This window comes from Epinephelus lanceolatus, chromosome 9 (assembly GCF_041903045.1).
Source record: "Epinephelus lanceolatus isolate andai-2023 chromosome 9, ASM4190304v1, whole genome shotgun sequence".
Taxonomy (NCBI): domain Eukaryota; kingdom Metazoa; phylum Chordata; class Actinopteri; order Perciformes; family Serranidae; genus Epinephelus; species Epinephelus lanceolatus.
Genome location: NC_135742.1, coordinates 10680763 through 10705930, shown reverse-complemented (window position 1 = coordinate 10705930; position 25168 = coordinate 10680763). Strand labels below are relative to the sequence as shown.

The window sequence follows — 25168 nt, the reverse complement described above, 5'->3', positions numbered from 1 at the left end:
ATGCTGGATTTAAAATACTCATACCTCGGCTTTGCAACTTTTTTATGAGTAAATATATGCATTCAACACATTTGTTAGAGCTCAAGTCGACACACACTCTGCTTTGGTGAGTCACAATGAACAGCCGTGGTGAAGAAGTTTCCTCTTATTGTGCCAGATAAGACTGAAGACTCCCATCCTTTCTGTGCCTCCTCAACAGAACAGTATTATTCCTGGATTACTGGCAAGCGTAGAGCATTGTTGTTTGATTCTGTTTTTTTTTTTAATACCTCGATTCACTGGTCATTGTCAGTCTTTAGAGTTTGGTAAATATTTGTGTTTTGGTAATAAAGAGGTATGAGCACATGAACCTTTAAATAAAACAGCTCGTCTTCAATCACAGTTTTGCCTTTTATAGGGTGGAGTTCAGGCAGGATTGAAATTGAGCAAAGCGTTAATTCAGGCAGGACACGATGTCAAGCTCAGCTCACATCCCAGCTACATCAGCTGATCTCAAACAACCAAATCAACTGATGGAGCAGCTGATTGATGGAAGGGAGTCAGCTGATAGATCACATGATTCCTTTCCATGCAACCAACTGGCAAAGATCATTCAGTGCACCATATATAAACTGCTCTGGCCTGCCTACTGTTGCTGCTTCCTCTGTGAGCTGCTTTGCAACCTGCCTCCACCCCAGCTCCTCCTTTTCATGCTGTGTCTGACTTATCAATGTCATTTCTGTTTGTCATTCATGCTGCTCTGTTCTGTTCCCGGGGTTTTTTGCTGCTGTTCTCCCTGCTTAAGGCTTTCCAGGCACATGGAAAGGCAGAGAGGTGTGCTCTCCCTGCCTTAGGCTTTCCATGTAGGCGCATGGAAGGGCAGAGAGGTGTGCTCTCTCTTCCTTGAGGCTTTCCACACAAGCACGTGAAAGGGCAGAGAGGTGGAAGAGGCTTTCTGTGTAGGCCTATGAAAGGCAGAGGGGCCCCAGAACAGAGCCATAACACCAAAAATAATACTGCAAATGGAAACAAAGTTTTCTTTGACTAAAGTGTTCCTGACTGAAGTAGCATTATTATAACTGTTAACACAGGTGTGACTTTCCTATTATTGACTACTCAATAATTGATAACTTCACTTTCTTACCCCTTCTCCACCAACATAGAACAGGTTCTGTTCTGGTTCCCACACCTAATGTTGAACTGGTTAGAGCACTTTGACCAAAAGTAAGTTGGTTCAGAACCCAAAGAGTTGGTACCCAGCTGAAACCAAAAAATAGCAGGTTTTTCTTAACAAGAAGTGCGAGCCATGAGGACTTCAGTTGGCATGTCATCTTCTACACATTAAAGAGAACGGATGGAGAAGAGAACAATGGAAAAGTCAACTGTGAAATCACCAGAAAAAACGAGCTTGTAGTGCCCTGACTTTGCTACAACTGTTTACATCCGTTGTGCATTGTGCAGTGCCCTCCGTCAATGACACATCCCTGATTAAAGTGGCTCTGCACAAAACTGGTGGCAACACAGGCTGGTTTGTTAGATATCACTAACTGAACAGAACTGGTTCAAGAAGCAGAGCTAATTTGGCGTAAGAAGGTATATTAGTGCGGATGGCTTTAAGTAGGTATGTGTTTAGGGAATGTAGCGAGCTAACAGGAGAGGGGCAAGTCGAACACACACACTAAGCACATGAATGCAGATCGTTTCTTTCAGCTGCATCAATTTTTTTTTTCCAAATTTCAGCAGAATTTGGGTCAGATCTGTGGTTGTGTATTGATGTAGGCAAATTGGTTTACCTTTACACCCCAGTTCGCCAAAATCACCTTAAGGTGTTGATGTAATTAGATTCCTGTCATACTGCCAAAGACCTACTGACGAATGTTGTGCGTGTATACAAAGTGCTACAATAACCACAATGTTTGACTGTGTGTACACAAACATGAACAGATGAGGCATGAATGGGGACAGTCAACGTATGAGGAGTATTTTCTTGATGGTCTAGCGTGCATGCAGCTGAGCTCATACAGTAGCTACCTTTTTAAAGTTGCTGTGCTTGCTGGTCCCCTGCTCAGTGTTCTGGTTGTGAATGATGTCCAGAGGAGTCTCCCTCTCCTTCATCTTCAGACTTTCAATCTCTGTCTTCAGCTCATTCAGCTGCTCCTGCAGGTGCTTGCTCTTCTCCATGTACTCGACCCTGGACATGATCAAATTGCAGGTTGGTCGGCAGTTTAGTAGATTATACTGTATGTCCCCTTGTATGACTCCATTTTATCTCACTGTAAGAGCTGGTCTTTTCATAGCCATATGAATAAATATGGCAACACTGGGCATCCTTGTTTTACTCCACTTGATAGGAGCATAGACTTAGATATACAACCATTATTGATCAGCCTCAAGTGTGTAGTATTTGATAAGACACTAAGCCTATAAAATAGTAGTCATAGTAATACTAATTTGGAAAATAAAGTCTAAATGAGCTTATTCAAAGTTCCTCCATAGAAGGGGAAACACTTAAGGAAAAATCTCACCTGTACACTTTCTTTTAGTGCCACAGTTTCTTTAATTTTTTTGATATCTCTCAATTCCACTGCAGTCTTTTTTCAAGTTTTGTGATTTGTTACCCCGACCTGTAGTCTCTGTCCTTACTTGCCTTTATTTTAAAAACCTAATTATCTAATTACATGACAACAAAGACTCAGGTCAAGCTCCAAAGCCGGGGTCATATTTATCTTAACGTAGTTTTACCTGTCAGGCATCACTGACACGAAGAGCTAGAGAAAAACAAAACTTGAATGCTGGCAGTGACATCAGTGACAGCTCATGCTGAGGGTCAACTGCCTGCCTGAACCCCTGAATCAAAATATGCATATTAAAAAAACGACTGTGTGTGTCCTCCAAGTGCAATCCAGAATAAAGTAAGATCTTTCTCAACACATTTAAAATTAATCCAAAATTCATCAGATAAACAATCCCTTCAATTTTCACTGAGGCCCAAAATATCAGACAGCATCAGTAGAGTAAAAAGAAGGCCACTCACTTCTCTTTCTCAATCTCCATGGAGAGGCGTTTCATGTCGGTATCTTTAAAATCAAAGCTGAGGTTCTCCCTGCTGAAGCTCAGGTCGGGCGGCATGCTGTCAGGTGCCAGTCCTGGGGACTGGGAGGGGAGATGGAGAGACAGATTAGAGGAAGGGAGGCGATGTAGACGAACTGACAGGGACAAAAGAGCAGTAAATGGTGCAGAATAAAGAAGTGGGAGTGACAGAGAAAGAAAAGAGAAAAAGATATGAAAGGTAAAATATATCTACAATGGAGGGGCAGATAGAATAAAGTTGAAGGTGGTGGTATATAGAAGAGGAGGAAGGCATAGAAATATGAAATGGACATACAGGACACGATGTACGCAGAGAGAACTGTTTGGAAGGGAAGAGAAAAAAAGACCACTTTGATGGTCGCAGTCCATGAATACACAAATATACGCTTTTAGATCCTGACCAAATGTCTGAAATACTTGGCCACATGCCACCTCAGGACTCGGCTGGTTAAAAAGTGGACCTAATACACAATATAAATGTAAATCCATTGGTTGGCATGTGAATCCAAACGACAGTGTGGATACATTTGATGTAAATAGTCTGGACGAGCAGGGAAGGCAATCTGACCAAGTTCAGCGGAAATAGGTGGTAATGTGTATGCGTACGAGTGTGTGTATGTGTGTAGATCTTTTCATGCATGGGCTGATAACTGTATAAGGGAGTTCCAGATGCAGCATGTCTATTGTATGAATGTATGTGCACCAGTGTGTGTCTGTGTGTGTGTTTAGGGTCTTCATTCATAAGCTTATAAGCGAGTAGTTCTCTATCTACGGCCAGCATCTCAATATGTATCCGTGTGTGTGTGTGTGTGTGTGTGTGTGTGTACGCAGCTGAATGTGCAGCGTGTGGGTTTTTAGCATGTTGGAAGCTCTTGCGTAGGCTGCCTTATGTGCTGCCTGTTCTTACACAAGCATCTCCTGTTCAGTGTGGCTTTGCGGGTCTATAGTTCTTTATGTGTGTGTGAGCTATTTTCAGTCAAGCTGAAACTATATGGTCATGTCCATACCATATAACAGGGACAGACGTGGTATTTTTCTAAAGGGGTGTGTCTTCATGTGTACTCCTACCCTGTGGGGAGTGTATCCATGTACTGCATAATATATATCCATTATGGCTATTTGTTTTATGCATGGCTGTTGACATTATTAATCCATCTTTACTTTCAATTAACCCATTTATCTTTGTCTTTAAATATGAAAGAAGTAAGAAATGCCCATCATAATTCATGACTGCCAGCAGTGTCATCTTGAAATTGCTCACTTTGTCTAAACAATACATAATAATTAGATTTCTTTGGGGATATTATCGTGCATCTGGGGACTATGGATGAAAAATGGTCTTTTCAGTTATGTAAATTACATTACATTTACAGTAATGTTTATTAATGTGAAGAGCTGCAACGATTAATTGATTGGTTATTTTTCAAGCAAATTGCCAAACGTTTAATGGTTTCTTACATAACAGGGAATTTCATATTTTTACACAAACAAGACATTTAAAGACATCACTTTGCGCTCTAGGATACTGAACGGCTAATTACTAATGAAAATAATTGTTAAGCCCCTTCCCCACTGTGCAAAAAAAATCACTAACACCAAATAAAATCTGGCTTTTGTGTTTAATGGGAAAGGTTATAATCAGCATTCACTCCCCAGACAATTAGCAATTGACTTGCAGTATTCAGGGGTATGTATCAGCTCCAGCTCTGATAAGCAGTGATGGAAATACAGCGAATTTTCTGCCTTTTCGCGGCAATGACATGCTGCCACAAAGTACTGTCTGTCTCTGTCCTAGCAGCACTTAACTATCGTTCAAAATTAGAAAGCATCAACTTTAAAAGAGACTGAATAAATGACAGATATAACAAAATAAGCAACCACTGTTACGTTTTCTCTGGCCTTCATGCTGCTTTGTACTGTTTACAAACCCCATTTTCTGGTGTGTCCGCGACGTTGCATGTGACACAATAGGGAAAAAGACAGAGCCATACTTGTCTGCTGCAGAGCCTTGTACACAGCTCTGGTCCTCTGGCAATAGAAAAGTAGTCTATTGCCTATTATAAGCACGTTTTGCCGCATTTAAGAAACAATATACATGCTCATTTTGGTGGAGAAAGGGTATTAGTTGCAGCTCGATTAATATACACTGCCCCCCTGATTAATCAATTAGCAGAATTTACATGATTTATTTCCTGCCATAAACTTATTAATTAATTCTATAATTTATGTACTTTTTTGTTTTAAAGGAGTTGCATACGCATTCGGAAGATATGCTGATGACTCAGAGTCTGATTCAGGTCGTCTGCACACGGTTTTCACCACTGAGGTGACTGAGCTAGCAGCTAATGGTGCTAACAGCGTGAACAGTGCTTACAATGGCAGCAGTGCTGACAGGCTAACAGTGTCAACCTGTGAGGGGGGACCGGAGGGTGGGTGCTACTCTTCCACAATGATAACATTGGTCAGGGTGATGTTATCAGTGGTAAACGCTGTATAAACGTAAACAGACACGGGCTCACATGTACTAAAATGCACACACCGTCACAATAAAAAACAGAGAGGCTTAGATAACAGCACATACAGAGGGACACAGAGCGTGACTTGCTCTCTGCTCAGGACGCCATTACTCCACTATATCATTACATAGGAAATAGTGGTTTGCTGCTCTTAATGCTCTGAATGTCGTATGCAGCTGCTTTAAGAGAGGACAAACACTTATGTGTTGTAAGTATGCATGTGTATGTTCTCAGCCCATTACCGCATAGACAGCCCTGCTGGTAATCTCCAGCAGCTTGTGCTTTGCCCTGCGCTCTGACTCCCTGGCTTCCTGCAGGTCCTGTTTCAGCTGCTCAGCCTCCTTGGCCCTGAGGGACAAACAGACAGACAGATGCAGTTAATACTTTAATTCACCTCCCAGTCCTTCAAAGGAGACAGTATTATCTAAATTAAATCCAAAATTATCTTACATAATCGGTACGTCGGTACTCGACGAAGCGGGAATGTCACTTTGTTATTACCCAGGTGATCAATGTGTCACCAGAGCACACAATCATTTCTAGCTCCATTATTCCACCATCGAGTTTTCACACAGAGATGTAAGAATGTTATATGCAGGTGATTATATTTCTTTTGATTGTGTTCCTGAACACTCAGCAGTTCCTCGTTGATGTGGGGGAGCTATGCGCCTCAAGGGTTTGAGTGGACATAGTCATTTACATGTTGAGTGCCACAGGTTTAAATTTCTCTGGTGTAAAAAGTGCTCATCCAGAAATTGCAGTTACTGGCAAGTGGTTAATGGTGCCCATTTGAAATGATTGCCTAATAAATGATGAAGTACAGGATGTGAAGTGATATTCTTAGAATCTACGTACACTGCTTTATTTTGAAAATGACTTCAGTTCTTTGCTACAATGGATTGGCATCTATCAAGCTTCACAGAGTGCTGATTAAGGATCACTCATCGAGTCATCTCCTTATCCATCTGACCTCTAAAGAAATAAAAAAAAAGTCAACAGCAGATATGATAAGTACTTGTTTGAACCATTCCAGGATGTATGAAAAAGAAAATGAGCAAATTTCTCTTTAGGGCACAGATAAAACAAAAAGTTTTAGCTTCGTGGAGCTTCAATATGTGGGAAAACAGAGTGTTTGACAGGGACTCCCTCCATCAATCGATACTACTGCTTACAATTAACGAGCACAAATTAACTGCTGCACCTCAGACCTAGGAGAAAAGCTGCTAAACAAAAGCTTTCTCCCTCTTTTCTTCTGTGTGCAGCAGTGTGGCTGTAACTGCATGATTACCTGCCTTTCAGCTGCAGTGCAAGAACAAAGCCTTTAAAATTAAATGATTTTAAACAAGTTAGGAGTTCTTTGATCAGGCAATTTAAATGCAGCTGCGTTACCTAGGTCTGTGCTCACAGAGCATCGACTGGCTTCTGAGCAAACTGAGGTGCTGCGGTGTGTTAGTGCACTTTGACATTAGGCTGTATGGTAAGTCAAAAACATCTGGTAGGTTCATATGTTGAAATTATTTAGGGAACTGTGTCTCTGAGGCTCCTGCGAGCTTGATGTATTCGCATTACAAGTTAAGGTAAAAAACTTTGTGAAGGTAAGTAAGGAGTGGACTTAAGTTATTTACAGATCTAAAAACCTATGGATACTGTGCATATGAGTGTGTGTGCGATGGATACAAGAACAAGTATATGAGTATGGGAGAGTTTGACAGAAACAAAGCCACACAGCAGCCAAAGCTGGATCAGAATCATATTCACTGCAGCATGGATGGCTGTACACTCTACGATTCATCCATGCAGTCCTCTCCCCACCTCCTCTCCGATTCGTCAGCCATCTTGAGGGCCAGCATCTCTGCCTCCAGCATCTTCTGCTCCATGAGCCTCCGTTCCTCCTGGCCACGGATGGCAGTCACTTTGATGCGTTGCATCTCTGTCTCAGCCTCGGCAGCTTTCTGGGCCAGCAGCTTAGCCTCCTCCTCCGCGATCTGGGCCTTTTCAGCCAGCAGGTCCGCCGTCTGCTCTGAACGCAGCTGGAGAGGAGCGGGAGGAGGAGAAGGAGAAGGAAGGGCAAACACAAGAAAGGGGAAAAGGGAAAAGAAAAGTTGAAAATGGGAGGGGAGAAATGGGGAAGTGGAGCAAAGAAAGAGAAATTGGGTGAGAGATGAAAATGTGTGCAGAGATAAAGAGGGGAAAGAAGTGTTGAGGGAGGGATGTGCACGAATTCAGAAGGAGCGAGGGAGATTGATGGAGGGGAAAGAGGCGACAGTGAGAGACATTAAAGGGGAAGAATGAATAAATGGCATGAAAAACAGAAAACACTGGGAGGAAGTGAAGTGAAGATGGTGTGAGGCGAGCTCAATTTGACAAAATATTTTGTTTTAAAGCCTGGTGTGTATGAGACAAAGCCAACAAAATGGTGGATTTGGGGTTAAGCTAACCAAGTGAATCTTACCAATGCGTCATTAGCCATGTGAGCCTCATCCTGCAGCTGAATCAGTCTCCTTTCCAGCTCATCCCTGGCTCTCTCTGCCTCCTCACGCAGCTGCTTCTCCCTTTGCAGACGCTGCCTCTCTACCTGAACGACAGACAGGTGGATTGTGGACAAAGAACAGAAGATATGGTGCGAATAATGAGTGGAAACATGGACAAAGACAAAAAATTAACAGAACAAAGAAAGGATAGAATGTGGACAAAATTACAATGCACAAAGCGCAACTTGAATTCAACAAGCGAAATCATGAAGCAGGTGCACCTGACAGACACATCAACAGGAAACACAATCAGAACTCTGTTTTGTAGGAAAAAAAATAAAGTTTTAAAAGTTGCTTTTATGTCCTAACAAAGCAGTATACTTGATTTGTGGGTGTTTGCGTTCCCTTCATGTATGACTCGAAACGTTAATGTGAACACAAATCAAAGACATAAATGCTGTTAAGCGTGAAATAACATCAAAGTGGCTGAAGAGAAGACATTATGTGCCACAGAGTGTTTCCATCCGCTTGTTTTTGTGTGAATTTTCAATTTGAGCATAAAAAGACATGAGTGGAAACCATGGCAATTTGATAAAAAGTCAAAATACTGCAAAAGCAAGTTTCTATGCTTGGCTGAGGTAGACAAGTTGGTGCATTGATGAAAAGAAAGTGCAATTAAGTTCAGTGGATACACATTTTAGTCATCAGTCAGCACACAATAAATCATGATGTACGTGAAGAACGTGACTTTAAAGCTGCAGTAGGTAGAAAGCCTGAAAACGGTTGATTTTTGAGTCTCATCTGAGTTAGTTTTCGTTCGTCTCCGCCCTGAGCCCCTCCTACCAGAGCAGCATGCGAGTATTTTATCCTACTTGGTTCTATTTCTCCCTCTCCCCCTCCCTCCAGGGCTCCGGGGAACTGAGTTCTGTCTTCCTTTTTTTGGGTTTAGCCATGTAGGCAGTTGTAGCCAATGCTGGAATAGCTAGTAGAACAGCCAATAGGAACGCAGTGGTCTGAGCTGACCTTTGATTGGTTGATGCACATCGGCACGAAACTGATTCTTTAGAGGCTGAACATGCTTAGAGGATATTATAAAATTTTTACTCAATTATACCAAAACAATGTTGCCTACTGGAGCTTTAAAGGAGCAGTGTGAAGGGTTTAGGGGGATCTATTGCCAGAAACGGAATTTAATATTTATAACTATGTTTTTATTAGTTTAGAATCACCTTATAATAAGAATCAAGAGACAAAATATGGTGAAAGATGAAAGCATAATGTGCTTGAGCTCAAGAGGAGATTGTAACATTCCCTAAATTAAAACTTCAAATAAACATTAATACCATATTTCTACCATAAATGTGTAGGAGTAACTTGTACAATACTTCCAACTAAACTATAGTGAAATACAAGTATAAATTGGTAGAAAATGACAATATTCTGCATTACAGTACTTGAATGAAAACACACATTAATTCACTTTTTTTTGCCCATTTGCTGGAATTTTCATTGAAATTTACACTACATTAGAGACATAGACTACATAGAAATGTGGCCATTAAATAGTTCAACCCCATGGTCTCTTCTTCATCATTATGTTCCTCCATTATCAGTACCTGTTTTCTGGCCCTCTCCTCTCTGGCCTGAGACTTCATCTGCTGCACCTCAAGTGAGTCCACCCGGCGCCGGCGCATAAACAGGTCATGGTTCCCTATACACAACTGGAGGATCTGCACAAGAGCAACAAAACCAGGAATGGGTGCTGCTGTTTTTACAATGACATGTTAAAATGGTTGGTATGTCTCATAACTCGACTTCACCAGCCATTTCAGACATTTTTCTTCACCCTCACAATGAAAAACAAACCAAAATGATGGACAGGGACAACAGATGCAAATTAACTGCTTGCTAATTCTGGTGCAATTACTTTTAATTGTGTGCTGTCCCTGCAAAAATAAACCATTAATTAAATCAAATGGATTCCAGTCTGCCATTGTGGTGAAAAAGCAATAGTTACTAGCACAGCCAAAACACCTTCAGCTGAACTCACCAACTTGTTGACTCTCAGCCGTGAAGAGTTGAACTTGAAAACATTGGTTTTCTTGTCCAGAGGTTTGATGGTAAACTAAACATTGAGGAGACAAGAATACTAGATGTTTTATCAACTCACAAAAAAAGAAATTTGTCAAAATGACAATATTGATAAAGATATTTTCCGACATATATATATATGTACACAGTGTTTCACACAGAATTAAAATCTATGTATGGCGGTAGCTGGTGGCAGGGAGGGAGTGTTGGTTTGCAGTTAGAGCTTATTAGATCAGCTCGATTGATTAGAGGAGCAGCTGTTGCAAAGATGAGTAAAGGGAACTTTCTGTTGCTGCCGTTACACAGGTTAGACCCAGTGCTTCTATGGGAATGTGGGTTGGAAAATGATAGACAACACTAAAATGAGAACACTGTTGTTCTAAGTAATGGAGCGTTCTATTTCTATATAAATTGATGAGCAGTTAAGTTTCACTTTCACTGTGCCTAAGTACATACTATGCTTCCAAAATGTGGTGCACTGAATAACCAAACAATCCAACAGTGCTCCTAATGAACGATCCAGCTCCAAAAATAGAAAATCAACATGTGGCGGCAAAAGCTAATGATTAAAATTACAATATTTCATATTTACAAAATGGAAGATCTATAAAAATAATAACAAAATAAAATAAAACGCTTAGATAACGTGTCATTATTAGTAAAACAAGCTAATGTCTCTACTTGCAGAATGACAGCATAACACACAGTATGATTCCTGTCGCAATCAATAACCTATTATACTATATAATCGCCTATCTATAAGTACCGTTCCACCAGTCTTTGTCATGAAATGCAACAGCAAATTCTCCCACCTCCTTGTCGCTGTAGGAGATGTTGCGGATCTCATTCCAAGGGAAGGAGCACTTGGGTGTCAGCCTGTTGTCCGGCTCGTAGATGTGCAGACCCAGGGCGTCCACTCCCAGAAGAAGATCTGTTCCCTTTTTATTCTAAACCACATACAGCAGAGTAAATAAAGCTTTTTTTCTGCCCGTCTGTTAAGGGACATGAGCATGCAGTTGTGGGACTGCTCTTCAGCCAACATTCATTTAGACTTGCAATTGACAAAGGTGGCACTGTGGTGGCATCGTGGCAGCTCTGCTTGCCAACACTATTTGTTAGAGTTGAGCTGAACAATGCCAGTTGTGGGTGTATTTGCAGTCTGGGCTTGTTTACCTGAAAAGTAATGCTACAGTGAATTACTTAAAATGAGGCTGACTTGTCGGTGGTATTTTAAAATGTCTTGGCCTTTAAGAGAATACACTAATCAAGGCCAGAGCCTCCTCAAGTGAATTTCTGTTCTTGTATAGAGTTGTTACAAGTTTTTTTTTGCTCTGATTCACCTGGAAATGATCCGGTGTCAAATAGCAAATGATCATTTACCCCAGAAAATTCTCACTTGTTTAAAAAAATGCTCAAAATCCAAATAATAGATTCAACTTGGGGACAATTTAGAGCAGGAGAGTCAGACTGTTTTCCCCTGACTTCATTCCATTACACCACAGTGAAACTGACACGTCTGCTAATCTCTCCTATTGGCTTACATTGTAAAGATATAGCAAAGCAGCACTGGCTCACCCTGATTAAAAAGTAATTGACGCCATACATGTCCAGGTCCTGAGCTATTTTTAAATACTCCATCTCAGCTTCATCCCTGGTTCAAAGACAGACAGAGAAAGGAAGAAATTGAGAGGGATCCAAGGGAATGGAGAAGAGAGGGAGGGAAGGGTGGGAGGAGAGGAGGTGCAGAAGTGGAGAGAAAAAGGAGATCAGACCTTGTTTCCTCTGCTTTTGTGCGTAGCATCTGTCATGTTGCGTGTGATCTATAAAAACTCTGCCACACAGCTCTTGCGAGGGTGAAAACATAAGCACAGTACTGACACAAAACACAACTATAATTCGCTAATAGGCTTTAGAGGTCATGCTTGATGGAAAAGAGGACTTATTCTGATGCCTCCAAGACTCTAAATACTGTTAGAGACAAATCAAATGCATCAAACTCTACTCTCCCTCTCTCTCCGCAGACTGGTTGGCAGATCTGTCGTGATTTCAGGGTCAACTCAGCAAAAAAAAGAGCATTAGCATACTTTGATGGTGGAGGAGAAATCAGGGCATGCTTCCGCCTAAACTTTTAATAACAGGCTGTTTGATATGGGTGGTGGGAAATTGATGATTTAAGCTTCATCAAAGTTTTAAAAGGCAACAGAGCATTATGCCAAGTAAACAAATCTTAACTAGGTTGGACGCTGAGTACATTCTGACTTTGGAGTGGGTCACAGGAAATTTAAGTGGTAATGCTTGAGTAATGCTGGGGAAGTTAGAGTCAGAGTTGCGCTCTATGAAAATGAACATGGGGATACGCACGGCAAGCAAGTCAGTTAATTTGATGTCGTGCTGACACCAGGTTACAAAATCAATTTATTATTAAGTTGGAAATGAATTAGAGCCAAAATGAAGATGAAGTAAACATTTAATTTCAAGGGACTGAATATTAAATCTTAATTCTATTTGGTAAGGGCATCTGTCCTTTATACAGTGTACCAAAAACTGTCACATACCAAAACCCAGCACAGAATATGTGGTCGGATTTGTAATTTTTTGTCTTTTTCCAATTTTAGTCTGCTCCAGTATGAGTGTTTGTGTTTAGATTTTAGATTGTGTTCAATGAGAAAAGAGGATTTGTGGAAGTCTACAGTCACACCAGTGGCTCTGTGAGGCTGTAGTTAGACCAAGCTGTAACCTTCAGGGCTGAAAAATAAAGTCAACCCAGAAGTGCCAAAACCTGCAGTTCCTTTAATGGCCACTTGAGGCTGGTTCTACAAGCAACCCCCATGTTAAATTGCCCAAGCATAAAGAAACATGTTTACAGCTGGGTACAAGAAACGCTTATTACCCCCTTCATGACAACTGTATTGGGGGGGGGGGGGGGTACATTAACTCGCCCGTGTCAGTTTTATTAAGGCTTAAGTGTCCTCGGTTTCTCAGTCAGATCCACCCCTCGCTCATCCAGAGTTCCACCCTTTCCGTCCAAATACAGTCCCTTCTGGCTCCAAAAAAAACAACAAGATGGCGATGGCCAAAATGCCAAAGTCTAGGCTTCAAAAATGGGAGTCAACAAACCAAATGGTGACTTCACAGTAGCTACATCCATTATGTTTTTTACAGTCTATGAGTTAGGCACACTAGTCATTTAAGCTAAATGCTAACGTGCTCACAATGACACCGTTAACATGCGATGTTAAGCAGGTCTTAAGTTCACTGTCTTAGCATAGCATGTAAGCATGCTAACGTTCGCTTATTTACACTAAACACAAAATACATCTGAGGTTGATGAGAGTGTCTCTAGTTCTGCAGGTTTTTAAGTTCACTATGTTCACTGTTGGTGGGTGTAGTTCGGTAGAGAGAAAATAGTTCCTACACTTAACTGCTCACAACAAAGTCTGTGGATTATCCTGAGTAACCAGGTCATGATTTGTGGAGTGAGGGCCACTGACTAAGCATCTGTATTTGACAAGCTGGGACAGAAAATAGATTGTTTATGTTTAGATCTTACGCCATTATGAGGCCCACGTCCATGATTAGATGCATGTTTCTCTCTATGCTGTGATTCATTGGGTGGGTAGTTTGGTAGAAAGAAAATAGTTCCGACATAAAACATTTCTTGAATAACCGGGTCCTGATTTCTGGACAGAGACATTGCTGTTGATTTTTTTCTAATGTATTATTTGATGCTTTGAGCACCTGAGATTCAGTATAAATTTTGAAATATATTTTTTTTCTCCTTTTGAGATACTTGTCTTTAGAAAAGATACACACATTTTTAATTATCTCAATAATTTGCTTTATGACCAAATCCCTGCAAACTAAAGACATTCCCATCAGCCAAAGATCTACTCTGTAGACCTGTTCAACATCAGTATGTCATTGTGAGCATGTTCACATGTAGCTCAGCCCATGGGTCCTAACTGCAGCCTCACAGAGCCACTAATAGAAAGAGACATTGCTGTTCAGTTCTTCAATTGTATTTTTTTGGCACCTTGAGCACCACAAGCAGAGTACTATCTAGTTCTAATATAAATGAGAACAGGTGGACATCTCCAACACTTGGCATCTCACACTAAAACATTAGACTGATAAATAGAACAATAGGTAAAAGAAAATGATGTATTTTTGATTTTGGATTGAACTGTCCCTTTAAAATAATCTTTTCATGTTATCCAGCCCTAGTTAACGCCACTGACCACCTCCTGCACCCACACTGCACTGCATCACTTACTAAACAATTAAAATGCTAAAGGTGTAAGGACCAACAACTCCCCACTCTCTGCTGGGGTTGAAAGGGTTATTGATCAACACCAGTGAGTCAATTATCACTTTTCCAAGTGCTGCAGTTCAGTTTGTGGCTTTTAGAACTCACTTTCCAGCCCAAACCTCCCCACCCACAGGAGTTTTAAGACACTCCACATCCCTCACACTTACTCCCTGTTAATTTTCAAAGTTAAAGTTCGGCTTAGTGATGGATCAAAGTGCAGAAAAAACACTGATTTTCATTCTCATGCCATTTTAGATTTATGAAAGCAATTACAGCAACACCATTTTTACAGTCCTTTTCACTGTGATACATTTGCTCCTTTGAGAATAGCTACATAAATCATGTTTTTCTTGTGCAAATAATATAATTACATGTAAATGATGACTTATGGGCTGTGGTAAGCTGTGCCATTGGTTGCTGGTGCATTTTCTCAGCCAACAAATAGATGTTTAAAAAGTTCAAACTGTGGATTCATCAATGCTTCCTGAAAAAGAAACTCCCTGACAGAAGAACTTTTATGAGTTTTTCTGCATCTTGCTGCCAAAATGGACTTCAGCTTTGCATAAAACATTTCTTGTGGAACCAAGTTTTAAGCACATCCTATGTGGACTTAAAATTGACATTTGCTGATGACTGTGGAATTTCACGGTGGTACAGTTCAGTGCAGCACTTTTTACCTTGTCCTGCCCCTGTGCTCTGCATAACACGCTGTGATTCTCTCCTCCCACATTTCTGCAGTCATCTGGTACAAGTTAATCACCTGCAATGGAGAGAGGCAAACATAAATATACATGAAAAAAATACATCACATGCTGCATCATAATGCAGGTACAGGCCTTCATAATAAGACAAATATTTACATATCTTCACTCATCAATGACAATACGTAAACCCTGCTGTCACTCACCCTCTTTGGCAGCAGCTCCTCCTCAGCCAAGAAGCCAGGTTTGTGAACACTAGGGTCGTAGTCTCCATACTGCAAAATAGAGCAAAAGTGCCCAAAGGTTTAAAATTCTCTCCAAACTAATGGCCGCTATCCACCTTCCCTCTAATAACAGGCCAGACTATGCTTCTCCTGGGAGCAGTTCATAAGATGAAACTACAGCACCTGCAAGAAAAGGGTCTCTGGGAGAATGAATGGGGGCTGGTCTGCCATCAGGTCATTAATGTGCACCGCACACACAGTGGCCCAGTTGTTGGAAGATGATGTAAATGATGCTATTAGAGATATCTGAGAGAGAACTGAGACTCATCACTTATCATCACAGAGCCGGGATACAAATTATATCATGCATGTTTGAGGAGAGATATGAATGGATTAGGCATGACTGAGTGGCGGAGGGGATTTTCCTTTGGGCCACTGTAGAATTGGAGGAAGGACATGAATTAAACATGTAGCCACTGTTTGAAAGTGGGCTATGACTGTAGATTTATGTAAGTAGGTTAACTTGAATGTTTACCTATATCTCTGCATTGCTGTTTGCTCTGAGCATGATACTGTTAGCAAATCCTCTTGTATCTTGCCTTGGCAGTGAGACTATTGTTATTTTGTTGTTAAATTACTTGTTTGAGCTAGGCAATCTTTATATATTTATAACCCTTTTGCATTTTAACACAGCACTGTTAGAGCACCAGTGTATTAAATAGTATTAAAGTAACAAATTTGTGTCAAAATCTGGCAGACAAAGGTACTCAGTGCCACTGTGAAAACCTCACTTATTCATAAAGTCTGCACATTGTACACACTGTATGTACTAGGTTAACGCGACGTCCTTAGTAAGAAAATCACATATTTTTTGGGTGAATCGTTTTGGGGAAAAAAGTTTTAACCATTGAAAAGTGCTTATAGGAACACTTTGGATCTTCTGAAGATGGGTTATATGAGGTATTTATTCATAGTCAGTGTATTACAGTAGCAGTCAACACATTGGCGGCAACAACAAGCACGAGGAGTACCACCATGGAAACTAAGCAATGTACTTGTGTGGACAGGAGATATATTTTAGCCTCATAAAAAGTCCCACCTAAAAAAATCAGTAAGAGTTAAGGTGTGTACACTATATTCTGACTATTTTCATTGCTTTACCTTGCCGCAAACAGCCCATTCTGGCAAGAAAGCCACTAACAGCTTCAGTTTTCCATCTATGCTCTCATCACAGCCACCAAACTCCATGAAATTTTAGCTCACTGAGCACAGGAGCTGCTGGTATATCCCTGCCTCGATCAGTTTGCCTTCAGGGATTTCAGCCAGATAACCCTGAAGATTTATGAAAAAGATGATGATTTTCGTTAAAATGAAAAGATTTCTTCCAGAAAGGTCCTTCTGGTAGAAAGCCCTGAGGGTTAACTTATCCCATGTGCTGTTAGTGGTTACAGTTATTTACATGTTGTTTTAGCCAAAAGCAGAAAAGAAAGATGTGGCAGCTTCTTCTGTAATCCACTGTGTTAAATGGGCAGATAATATTTTTTGATATGTATCGCAGGCACCTAAATCACATCGGATTAATGTATATACAATATATAATGTTGTATCATGATGAAACTGGTGATTTACACCCCCATTAATTACTGTCTTTCTCAATGGAATCTGGCTGTGGAAAGAGTGATATTCCCGCTTTAGTTCCAATTGCTGTCTAATGGCAAGGAAAAGCAGTGAAAATATTCAACAAACAGTGTACACTTAATTGGATATTTATTTTTTAGGTGGGATTTGTTTTTTACGTGGTTAAGGTATGTTTTGCTGATGACCCTTTAATAGAGTGCCGAAGTCACGCCCCTTCTGGTGAAGCTCATGGGACCTTAGATCGGAAAAAATATGAATGGCAGTGAATGAGGAGAGAAATATTATCTTTTGGTCCCGTTTGAGTTGTGACATGAAATCCAAACATGTCGTTAATGAATTTAAAACATAAATTTTAAGGTCAAGAAAGTCATACTTTGTGGTAAAACTGTTGAGATATAAGTTTCTGAAAAAAAAAAATGTAATTAGAAAAACTACACAGGAGACAGTCGCATATGTGACGTCATAGCTTTCGCTCGCTTCCTGCAGCTTGGAGTGACTGCAGCCTGGCACAAAACATACAGACATCTTCAATCATACATTGATTATAAAACAGTGGAATTTCAGCGGGGAGGCCAAGCTGCAGGAAGCGAGCGAAAGCTATGACGTCACATACGCGACCTCCTCCTGTGTACTCGAGTCTTTCTAATTAAAAAGCTTATATCTCAACAGTTTTATCACAAAGTATGACTTTCTTGACCTTAAAATTTATGTTTTAAATTCATTAACGACATATTTAGATTTCATGTCGCAACTCAAACGGGAACAAAAGGTAATATTGCTCTCCCCATTCACCGCCATTCATATTTTTTCCGATCTAAGGTCCCATGAGCTTCACCGGAAAGGGCGTGACTTCGGCACTCTATAGGAGTTCATTGCCTAGTTTTAGTGTTGGTTACCTGCCTGCCTCTACAAATTGGATGTGTAATGACCGCCATCTACTGTAGGTAATACACATGGACTGTAAAAATAATGGAGGTATAGCTACTGTGACATCACCCATTGGCTTTTGGACTCCATTTTGAAGCCTCCAGTTTGGCATCTCGGCAGTCGCCATCTTGATTTTTTGGAGCCAGAAGTGACCATATTTAGGCAAGAGGCTGGTGTTGTGGAGGAGCATGGGGTGGATCTGACTGAGAAGCCAAGGACACTATCGGTAGACTGCATGTCAGTCAAACGGAGTAAACGGGTGAGTTATATAAAAAGCTCACCCCCTGTACAGTTGTCATAAAGGGAAAAAGGCTTCCAGCATGTAAATTTATGCTGTAAAAGTTGGGCATTTTAACATGGAGGCCGATGGGGATTTACAGGCTTCTGGAGCCTGCCTCAAGTGGCCACTCAAAGAACTGCAGTTGCTGGCTTCATTCTTCAGCTCTGGAGTCTGCCATTTGGTAATACACTCACTGTGGGTAAGTACCTCATACAACCCCACTTCAAATATCTGAACTATCCCTTTAAACTCAAGAGTGAAAGCACCAAAGTCGCAAGGAGACAGTTGAACTTCAAAATAATGGGTTTTTGAAGAAGCCTTTGTCTTTGACAGGCTGACACAAAAAAGTGGTACTTTTTCTCTTGCTCTTCTCATGGATTTCTCCCTCGATGACTACTGAACTTTTTGGTTGTACCTTGGTGGAAAATAGGTAGTCTAGGAGGACTCGCTATTCCCTGTTCAATTCTGAGCCTGACACCAAAATCTGACATTACCACTGAGGTTTCAGATAGCGAGAAAACCTTCTGCTGCTGCTCAGTTGTCATTGTAATTGCACTCAAAATGTCATTGCTGTGTCACCTTCAGTTGGCCAGTTACCTGAAGGAGTGGAAAAATATACACAACAAAGAAATTGTCTCAGGAAAAAAAAAGGTAAGGGACTGAAATCAAAACCACTCATTTTGACGTCCATGAGCTTGTGTGTGGAAGAAAAAACACCATTAAGCTCTTAAATAATGACACGAGATTACAAACGCAATTTAGAGTGCATTGATTGTTCTTTTTCAATGGTGGACTTTTGGTAATTTGCACACAACAAATAAGAAGCTTTTGTGGTTCTAATTAACTAACCCAAAGCTATGATGCTGTGTATATAATGTTGCTTTTATTATGAGGTTTAATTGGGCTTTATTTTTCTGCACTTCAGTGTGAAAACAGTACTTTACAGACCTGAATTTAATAAGCTCAACACACAGACTAGAAATCCTGAAACAGCAGTGCAGTGGCAAACAGAGTGGAGAAGCCAAGGGGCATTTAATTAGATCCCTTGCCTTAAGTTTCCCATCCCCGCAGCTTCTGCTCTCGCAGTTCCTCACCTGTTTGTTTGTAACTGCTACATAATTGATGATATATAGACTTATGGAGGTATGATGGCACCAACCAGGCTTCAGCTCGGTAAGAGACGGGGTGGCATTTTGACAGTGACAGGGCTCTCAGATGCTTAATGTTTACACATCTCTCTTCCAAATAGCCTATTTTAAACAACCCCAAACTAACTGCAACAATCAATTCTCAAAGGACAGCTATGCGCCAATGCACTTAACAATTATCACCGGCGGCACAACAGTGACCACTGACTAATGGAAATCTTCTTGTCAATAGAGCCACTTTCTAAATGTAGGAAATGTATTTCTGACACAGTCCAGTCACTTTAAAGAAAATCAATTTACAGTGCCATGGTGACAAATACAGATTTCTCCTATGAAGCCATGGGTACTACATAATTGGAGATTACCTGAGGCCACCCAACTAAATTTCTGTTTCCAAGCTAACTGAAATGCTCACTTGTGTTTCAGATAATAATCTTTGTCTTTGCCACCACCATTTTCTCAAGAGTGTCAGATCGGTACTGCACATGTGAATCTACATTCTACATCTACAATCTACACTGGTTAGGCTACTTCTACTGATGGCTATTAATCAACACTAAGGCTATGTTAACTTTATAGAGTCTCAGGGTCTGTTTGAAAATGCTGTTCATATCTGATATTTTTAGCAATGTTGGCAGCACCACAATAGTTTTGAGGGACATAACTCAACAAATACTGACTGGATTGCCATGAAATCTGGTACAAACCTTCATGTCTCCCTCAGGATTAACTGAAATAAATTTGGTGATCCCTTAATTTTCATCTAGTGACACCATCAGGTCAACATTTCGAGTTGTCCAATACTTTTGATTTATGCCGAAATACTTGGAAAAGTTATGGCAGCCTTTGCGGTGCTATATATTTAGTGCTGGTATCCAAAAACATGTTCACAAACTAGGACTGGTGAACATGGTAAACATTATATCTGCTTACAAGTAGCATGTTGGCATTATAATGGTAAGCATGTTAGCATGCATACTTAGCATTTAGCTCAAAGCATAGGCATACCTTGTTTAAAAGTCTAATGCGTAGAATTTAGTGGCGTCTAGCAGTGATACTGCAAGCCTGTGCTAAGCATGAGGGAGAACTACGGTGTGGGTTGTGAAAATGCCAATGGTCTTATCTAGAGCCAGTGGTTTGTCCACTCTGGGCTACTGTAGAAAAACATGGCAGAATCCATGGGAGAGGACCCCCTCAGTATATAAACAGCTCATTTTAAGGTTACAAAAACACAATAGCTCTTATTTTCAGGTGATTATACGCTAATGAAAACATAGTTATTAATATTACATACCATTTCTGCTAATAGATGCTCCTGTGGTATAAATCTGAAGTGAAGGTGAGTAGCAACAGATAACAAAACAACAAAAAATATCTCCTGCATTTTAAAATTATTTCTCTTCTCAGTTACACTTCATGCCGACAAACTGTGACTGAATTGACATGTAGCCTATTTCCAGCTGGGAGTTCAAACTGGCGATATCACTTTCTTTACATCTCCATGTCTCTTTGTCCCTCATGCTAATGCTGGCTCACCCAAGCAGTGGTGGGCATCAATATTATGTCAGTTGAGTCAGATGAATGAAGCAGGATTTCCATAATCTCAAGGCAAAGCTGACAAATTCCATGAGCATTAAATAACATATTGTGTGGTCTTTGTTGTTTACACAGACTGGAGATATATTTCACATATCATATCTGCGTCACATGCCATGAGATGAAGACAAAAGCAAAACAGATTGGGATACAGCAGCAAAGTAAACATGCGGCAGCCTGGAAGCTGCCTCATTCAGTTTTCAAAAATTTAATTTATGTACAAGTCTTGTTGAAGCCACCTGTAAACACACAGGTTCACACCAGTGTCATTTATTCCTATTAGCTTGTCATGTCCCTCCACACTCGGCTGGAGACGCATCTCTGCGCCCTCGACGGCACTGTGGCTGAGGGAACCAACCTCCCTCTCTACTCAACCTCTATGCCAGAGTGACTCCTGCATTTTTCCAGAGCGGCTGTTTCTTGAAATTCCCTGTCAACACCTCCTTGAAGCGCTGCACCCACTCAGAATACAAAGCAGGAGGCAATGAAACCTCTGCAGAGCCACCAAGGCTGAACTGTACTCAAACAAGTAGTTGAGTTAGTGTGGCTCTTAAATCGGATGATTTAAAACATTTTATGCATTATCAAAAGGGTTTTCTTACCTATTAAGAATCTTGACTTTTGTAAACATTTAAAAAGTTGCATTCATCCAGCATTGCTTGTGACAACATCCATTTTCCCGCAGGACAATGACTTTAAAGCCCCTGACATACCAAACCAACAGTCGGTCAGTGTTGGGCTGTCAGTGAGGGTCTGTTGCCCTAGTTGGCTTCCTTCTGTGCAGTGATACAGTTGCTGGGGGTAGTTCGTTAGAAAGAAAGTAGTACCTACATGAAACTGCTCACAGCAAGGTCTGCTAATTATCTTGAGTAACCAGGATTTCTTGGATTAGATATTGCTGTTGAGGTTGTTTTTGAAGACCACAGGCCAAATGCCATTGAGTTTCATTAGTTTCATTATACTGCAGAGACGGCAGACACGTCTACGGCTTATATCTCCAACGCTCGGCCACTCACCCCAAAGCAATCGAGATTGATAAACAGCACTACAGATGAGAGGAACATGTATTTTAGATTTTGGAGTAACTGTCCCTTTATCATCTTACAAAATCACTACATATTTTTTCAAATGAGTGATGAAACAATATTTCTCTGGTGGACTGAGATCTAGGAATCCTGCTGTATGTGCATTGTGCATGTATCTCTGTTCAAGGCAATATAATTGTAAAGAAGTCAGTCAGAGCATTTGTGCACGCACAGATTCCTCCCCTATTCCTAACTTCTATTATCCCCTCTACTCATGCACTTTCTGTAACTCATAGGTTGTGATAGCCTTTATGACTTCCTACTGCGTTTGTTATGAATTATACGCCACTTTTGGCTCCGACTGGAAACTGATTACACACATGGATTCTGTGTGTGACTGTGTGTACCTGAACTGTGCTATGATTCATATTATTTTAAGAAATATATCTTCTTTCAAGCATTTATACCATCTTGGAATATGCCTTTACTCTCTCATTATTGCCATCTTGAGGCTGGCAGAATCATGATTAAAGATGAGCACAGGTAACAAAGTAGATCCCACTGCGTGATATACTGATGATAACTTCACGGGCGACACAGTGGTGCTGCACAAAAACAACTCATGATGAGAGAAACAGAAAGGGGAAAGTCGGCCAGAAAACTCTCAGCAGCTGCTCTGCTAAACAAGTACCTGTCTCCCCTTTACAACGGCAATTTACTCTCACTGGCTCTAATCAAAGTGGACGGCTGATTAAATGAAAACAGATTGGCGCTCCATATTTTTTGCTGTTTCCAGATCGAGGGCGCTGACAGCAGAGAGCACAAGTCTCAAGCTCATTTGCTGATTTTTTTTCTCCCCCACACAGTCTCTTTAAACATAGGCCTGTTAAATTGGCACTGGGAAAGTGAACCTCTGAGGGCTCTTAGCCAAACCTTTGAGGTAGAGCTCCAGTCTCACTAGACCCTGTCCGCCTGTCAGAAAGCTGCTGCTGCACCTCACTATCCCTATCTTTTTCCTGGGGATTTCAGAGAGATGGGATCCTTCAACCAAAACGACTGAGATCGCTGGAGGTTTATTAAGGGAGCTTTTTCCTGAGGCGTGATTTCCATACACCTCAGGTAACTTGTTGTTTGATCCTCAAAACCAATAAATCAATGAAGATTTTTATGCAGCTCATTTTCATGCAGGTTAATGCAGGTTATAGTGTTTATAAAGTACGCTTTCAGAGAGAGGCAGAGGGGGATGGGTCTGACTCTTGATCTGTTTCTATACTCTTTGTGTCACATGGCAAGCATGGGTGGCGGGCAATATTAAAATGCAGAAGTACAGACTGTCGTTCGAAGAACAGCCTGAGAGAGCCAGCAAAACTCCACTGAATGACATGTTTTGCGTCATCCATGTCAGAGAGTTTCACCGCGGGGGTTTGATACAAAGCTAGTTGAAAATGATGACGTATCCCTTTAAACTAGTACGTCACCCTCAGAATGATCATTTGTCACTTACTCACCCCTTGTTATCTTGAATTCAGAAAGAACTTCTGCCTCCACAGTGAACAAAGAATCCACAAATGGAGAAAATTTGTGATGAATTGAAGCAAATGGGGGCTGCGTTCAACATCAGCAAAACAATATCAAATCACGCAGTACAAGCCAAGTCTCATTTATGCCATTATACACACAATACTTTCCAAACACATGCATTTTCGCTAAAATTTTACTATTTAAACACTTGCGCATACGAGTATCACCCCTGGACAAGCTTGCCCAGGCGCACTACACGTCTGTGCGTGAGTCTCTTTATGCAGATATGTTTTAAACAGTGAGGTTTTAGTGTGTTTGGGAAGTACTGAGCATATGACTGGAAAAATTAGACTTGGAGAGTTTGTAAACTGGTGTTTCTATAAAGATTTGCTGTTGTTACATGCTGCCAAACTTTGCTCCAATTCATCAAACATTTTCTCTGCTTTTGGATTCTTCGTTCACTGTGAGGAAAACAAAGTTTTCTTCACAGATTCAAGGTAACACAGGGTGAGTAATTAATACACAGATGCTAATTCTATTAAGGCCAAGCTGAATAATGAAAACAGAAATAGTGAAACAATATTAACACACGAGCTAAAAGATAAAACCTGTAGTAAAAAAGTGACACAATAACACAATTAGAGCACAAAAAACATTACAAACACACTCTTGGAGTAAACCGGTCTAAAAAGGTCTTCTTTGAGCTGGGCTGGGCGATATGACATAAAATCTATATCTGCATTGATCCCTGTTTATAATTTCCTGCCTCTGCTTTGCTCATGTCATCACACACATCTCCAGGCCACAAATCTAACCATTTTTAAGAGCATTCACCTGTGTGGTCATTTCATCAGATGCCTGCAACACCTCAAATGGTCCCTTTCAAAGTAAAGAAACAGTGATCCTCCTCCAAGCTTCTTCCAGATATCTTAGTTCCTCACCCAGTGTCAGGATGAGCCACCCTACAAACTACTAAAACCCTCCTTAAGAGGCTACTTTCAGAGCAGCCAAGGTGCTGGTTTTTACATTAAAGGCATTTCATGCAGGGCCCTGTAGCACGCCTACTATTTTAAAAATCAATACCAAAACTAGCCAGTGAAGGAACTTCAGGTGTAATGTGCACCCCTCTGGTCATTATCAGGACTCAGACTGCAGAGTTCTGGATCAATTCTGGATGACTTATGTAGTTTACTGGGGGAAGGGGGAGCAGATATGAAAAGATTAAAATCGTCAAACCCACTGGTGATAAAACATGCTGTCTCTCTGCACTGTTCCACGCGAGGAAGAGCTGCTCTTTAGCTATGAACATGATTAACAAACAAATGAAATGCATTAAAGCCTTGGCCATGAAATGAATCCACGTGAGGCACCACAGATTATTACAGAGTTTTTTTAAATCAATAGTCTACAGCCACAAAGAAATCACTACCAAAGATGTAAGGAGGGTACACCTGGTGCAGACAGCTCCAGGTGTACACATACACTCAATTGGTTTAAACACTCAGCTCATACGATAATGGACGCTGAGATGCAGAATAAAGTTTTTTAATGGCTCCTCTGGGCTGGGATGGGCCTAAAAACCACCCTGAAAATTGCTGGTTCTACACTGCTTTTCTTTAAAACCATTGCATTCTTTAGCACAGTTATAGAAC

The 25168-nt window shown here is 40.8% G+C and overlaps 1 protein-coding gene across 1 annotated transcript in view; it reads right to left on the bottom strand.

Moving 5' to 3' along the window:
• The window catches only part of nf2a (NF2, moesin-ezrin-radixin like (MERLIN) tumor suppressor a), a 42575-nt gene that overhangs the window by 10055 nt on the left and 7352 nt on the right, over nucleotides 1-25168 (bottom strand). Inside the window, exons 5-15 of the mRNA XM_033620357.2 lie at nucleotides 15364-15432; nucleotides 15134-15216; nucleotides 11723-11798; nucleotides 10960-11094; nucleotides 10107-10181; nucleotides 9673-9786; nucleotides 8038-8160; nucleotides 7398-7615; nucleotides 5828-5933; nucleotides 3014-3132; nucleotides 2011-2170 (exon numbers count right to left, since the gene is read on the bottom strand). Coding sequence (XP_033476248.1) covers nucleotides 2011-2170; nucleotides 3014-3132; nucleotides 5828-5933; nucleotides 7398-7615; nucleotides 8038-8160; nucleotides 9673-9786; nucleotides 10107-10181; nucleotides 10960-11094; nucleotides 11723-11798; nucleotides 15134-15216; nucleotides 15364-15432 — 1278 coding nt within the window. The remainder of the gene's footprint in view (nucleotides 1-2010; nucleotides 2171-3013; nucleotides 3133-5827; nucleotides 5934-7397; nucleotides 7616-8037; nucleotides 8161-9672; nucleotides 9787-10106; nucleotides 10182-10959; nucleotides 11095-11722; nucleotides 11799-15133; nucleotides 15217-15363; nucleotides 15433-25168) is intronic.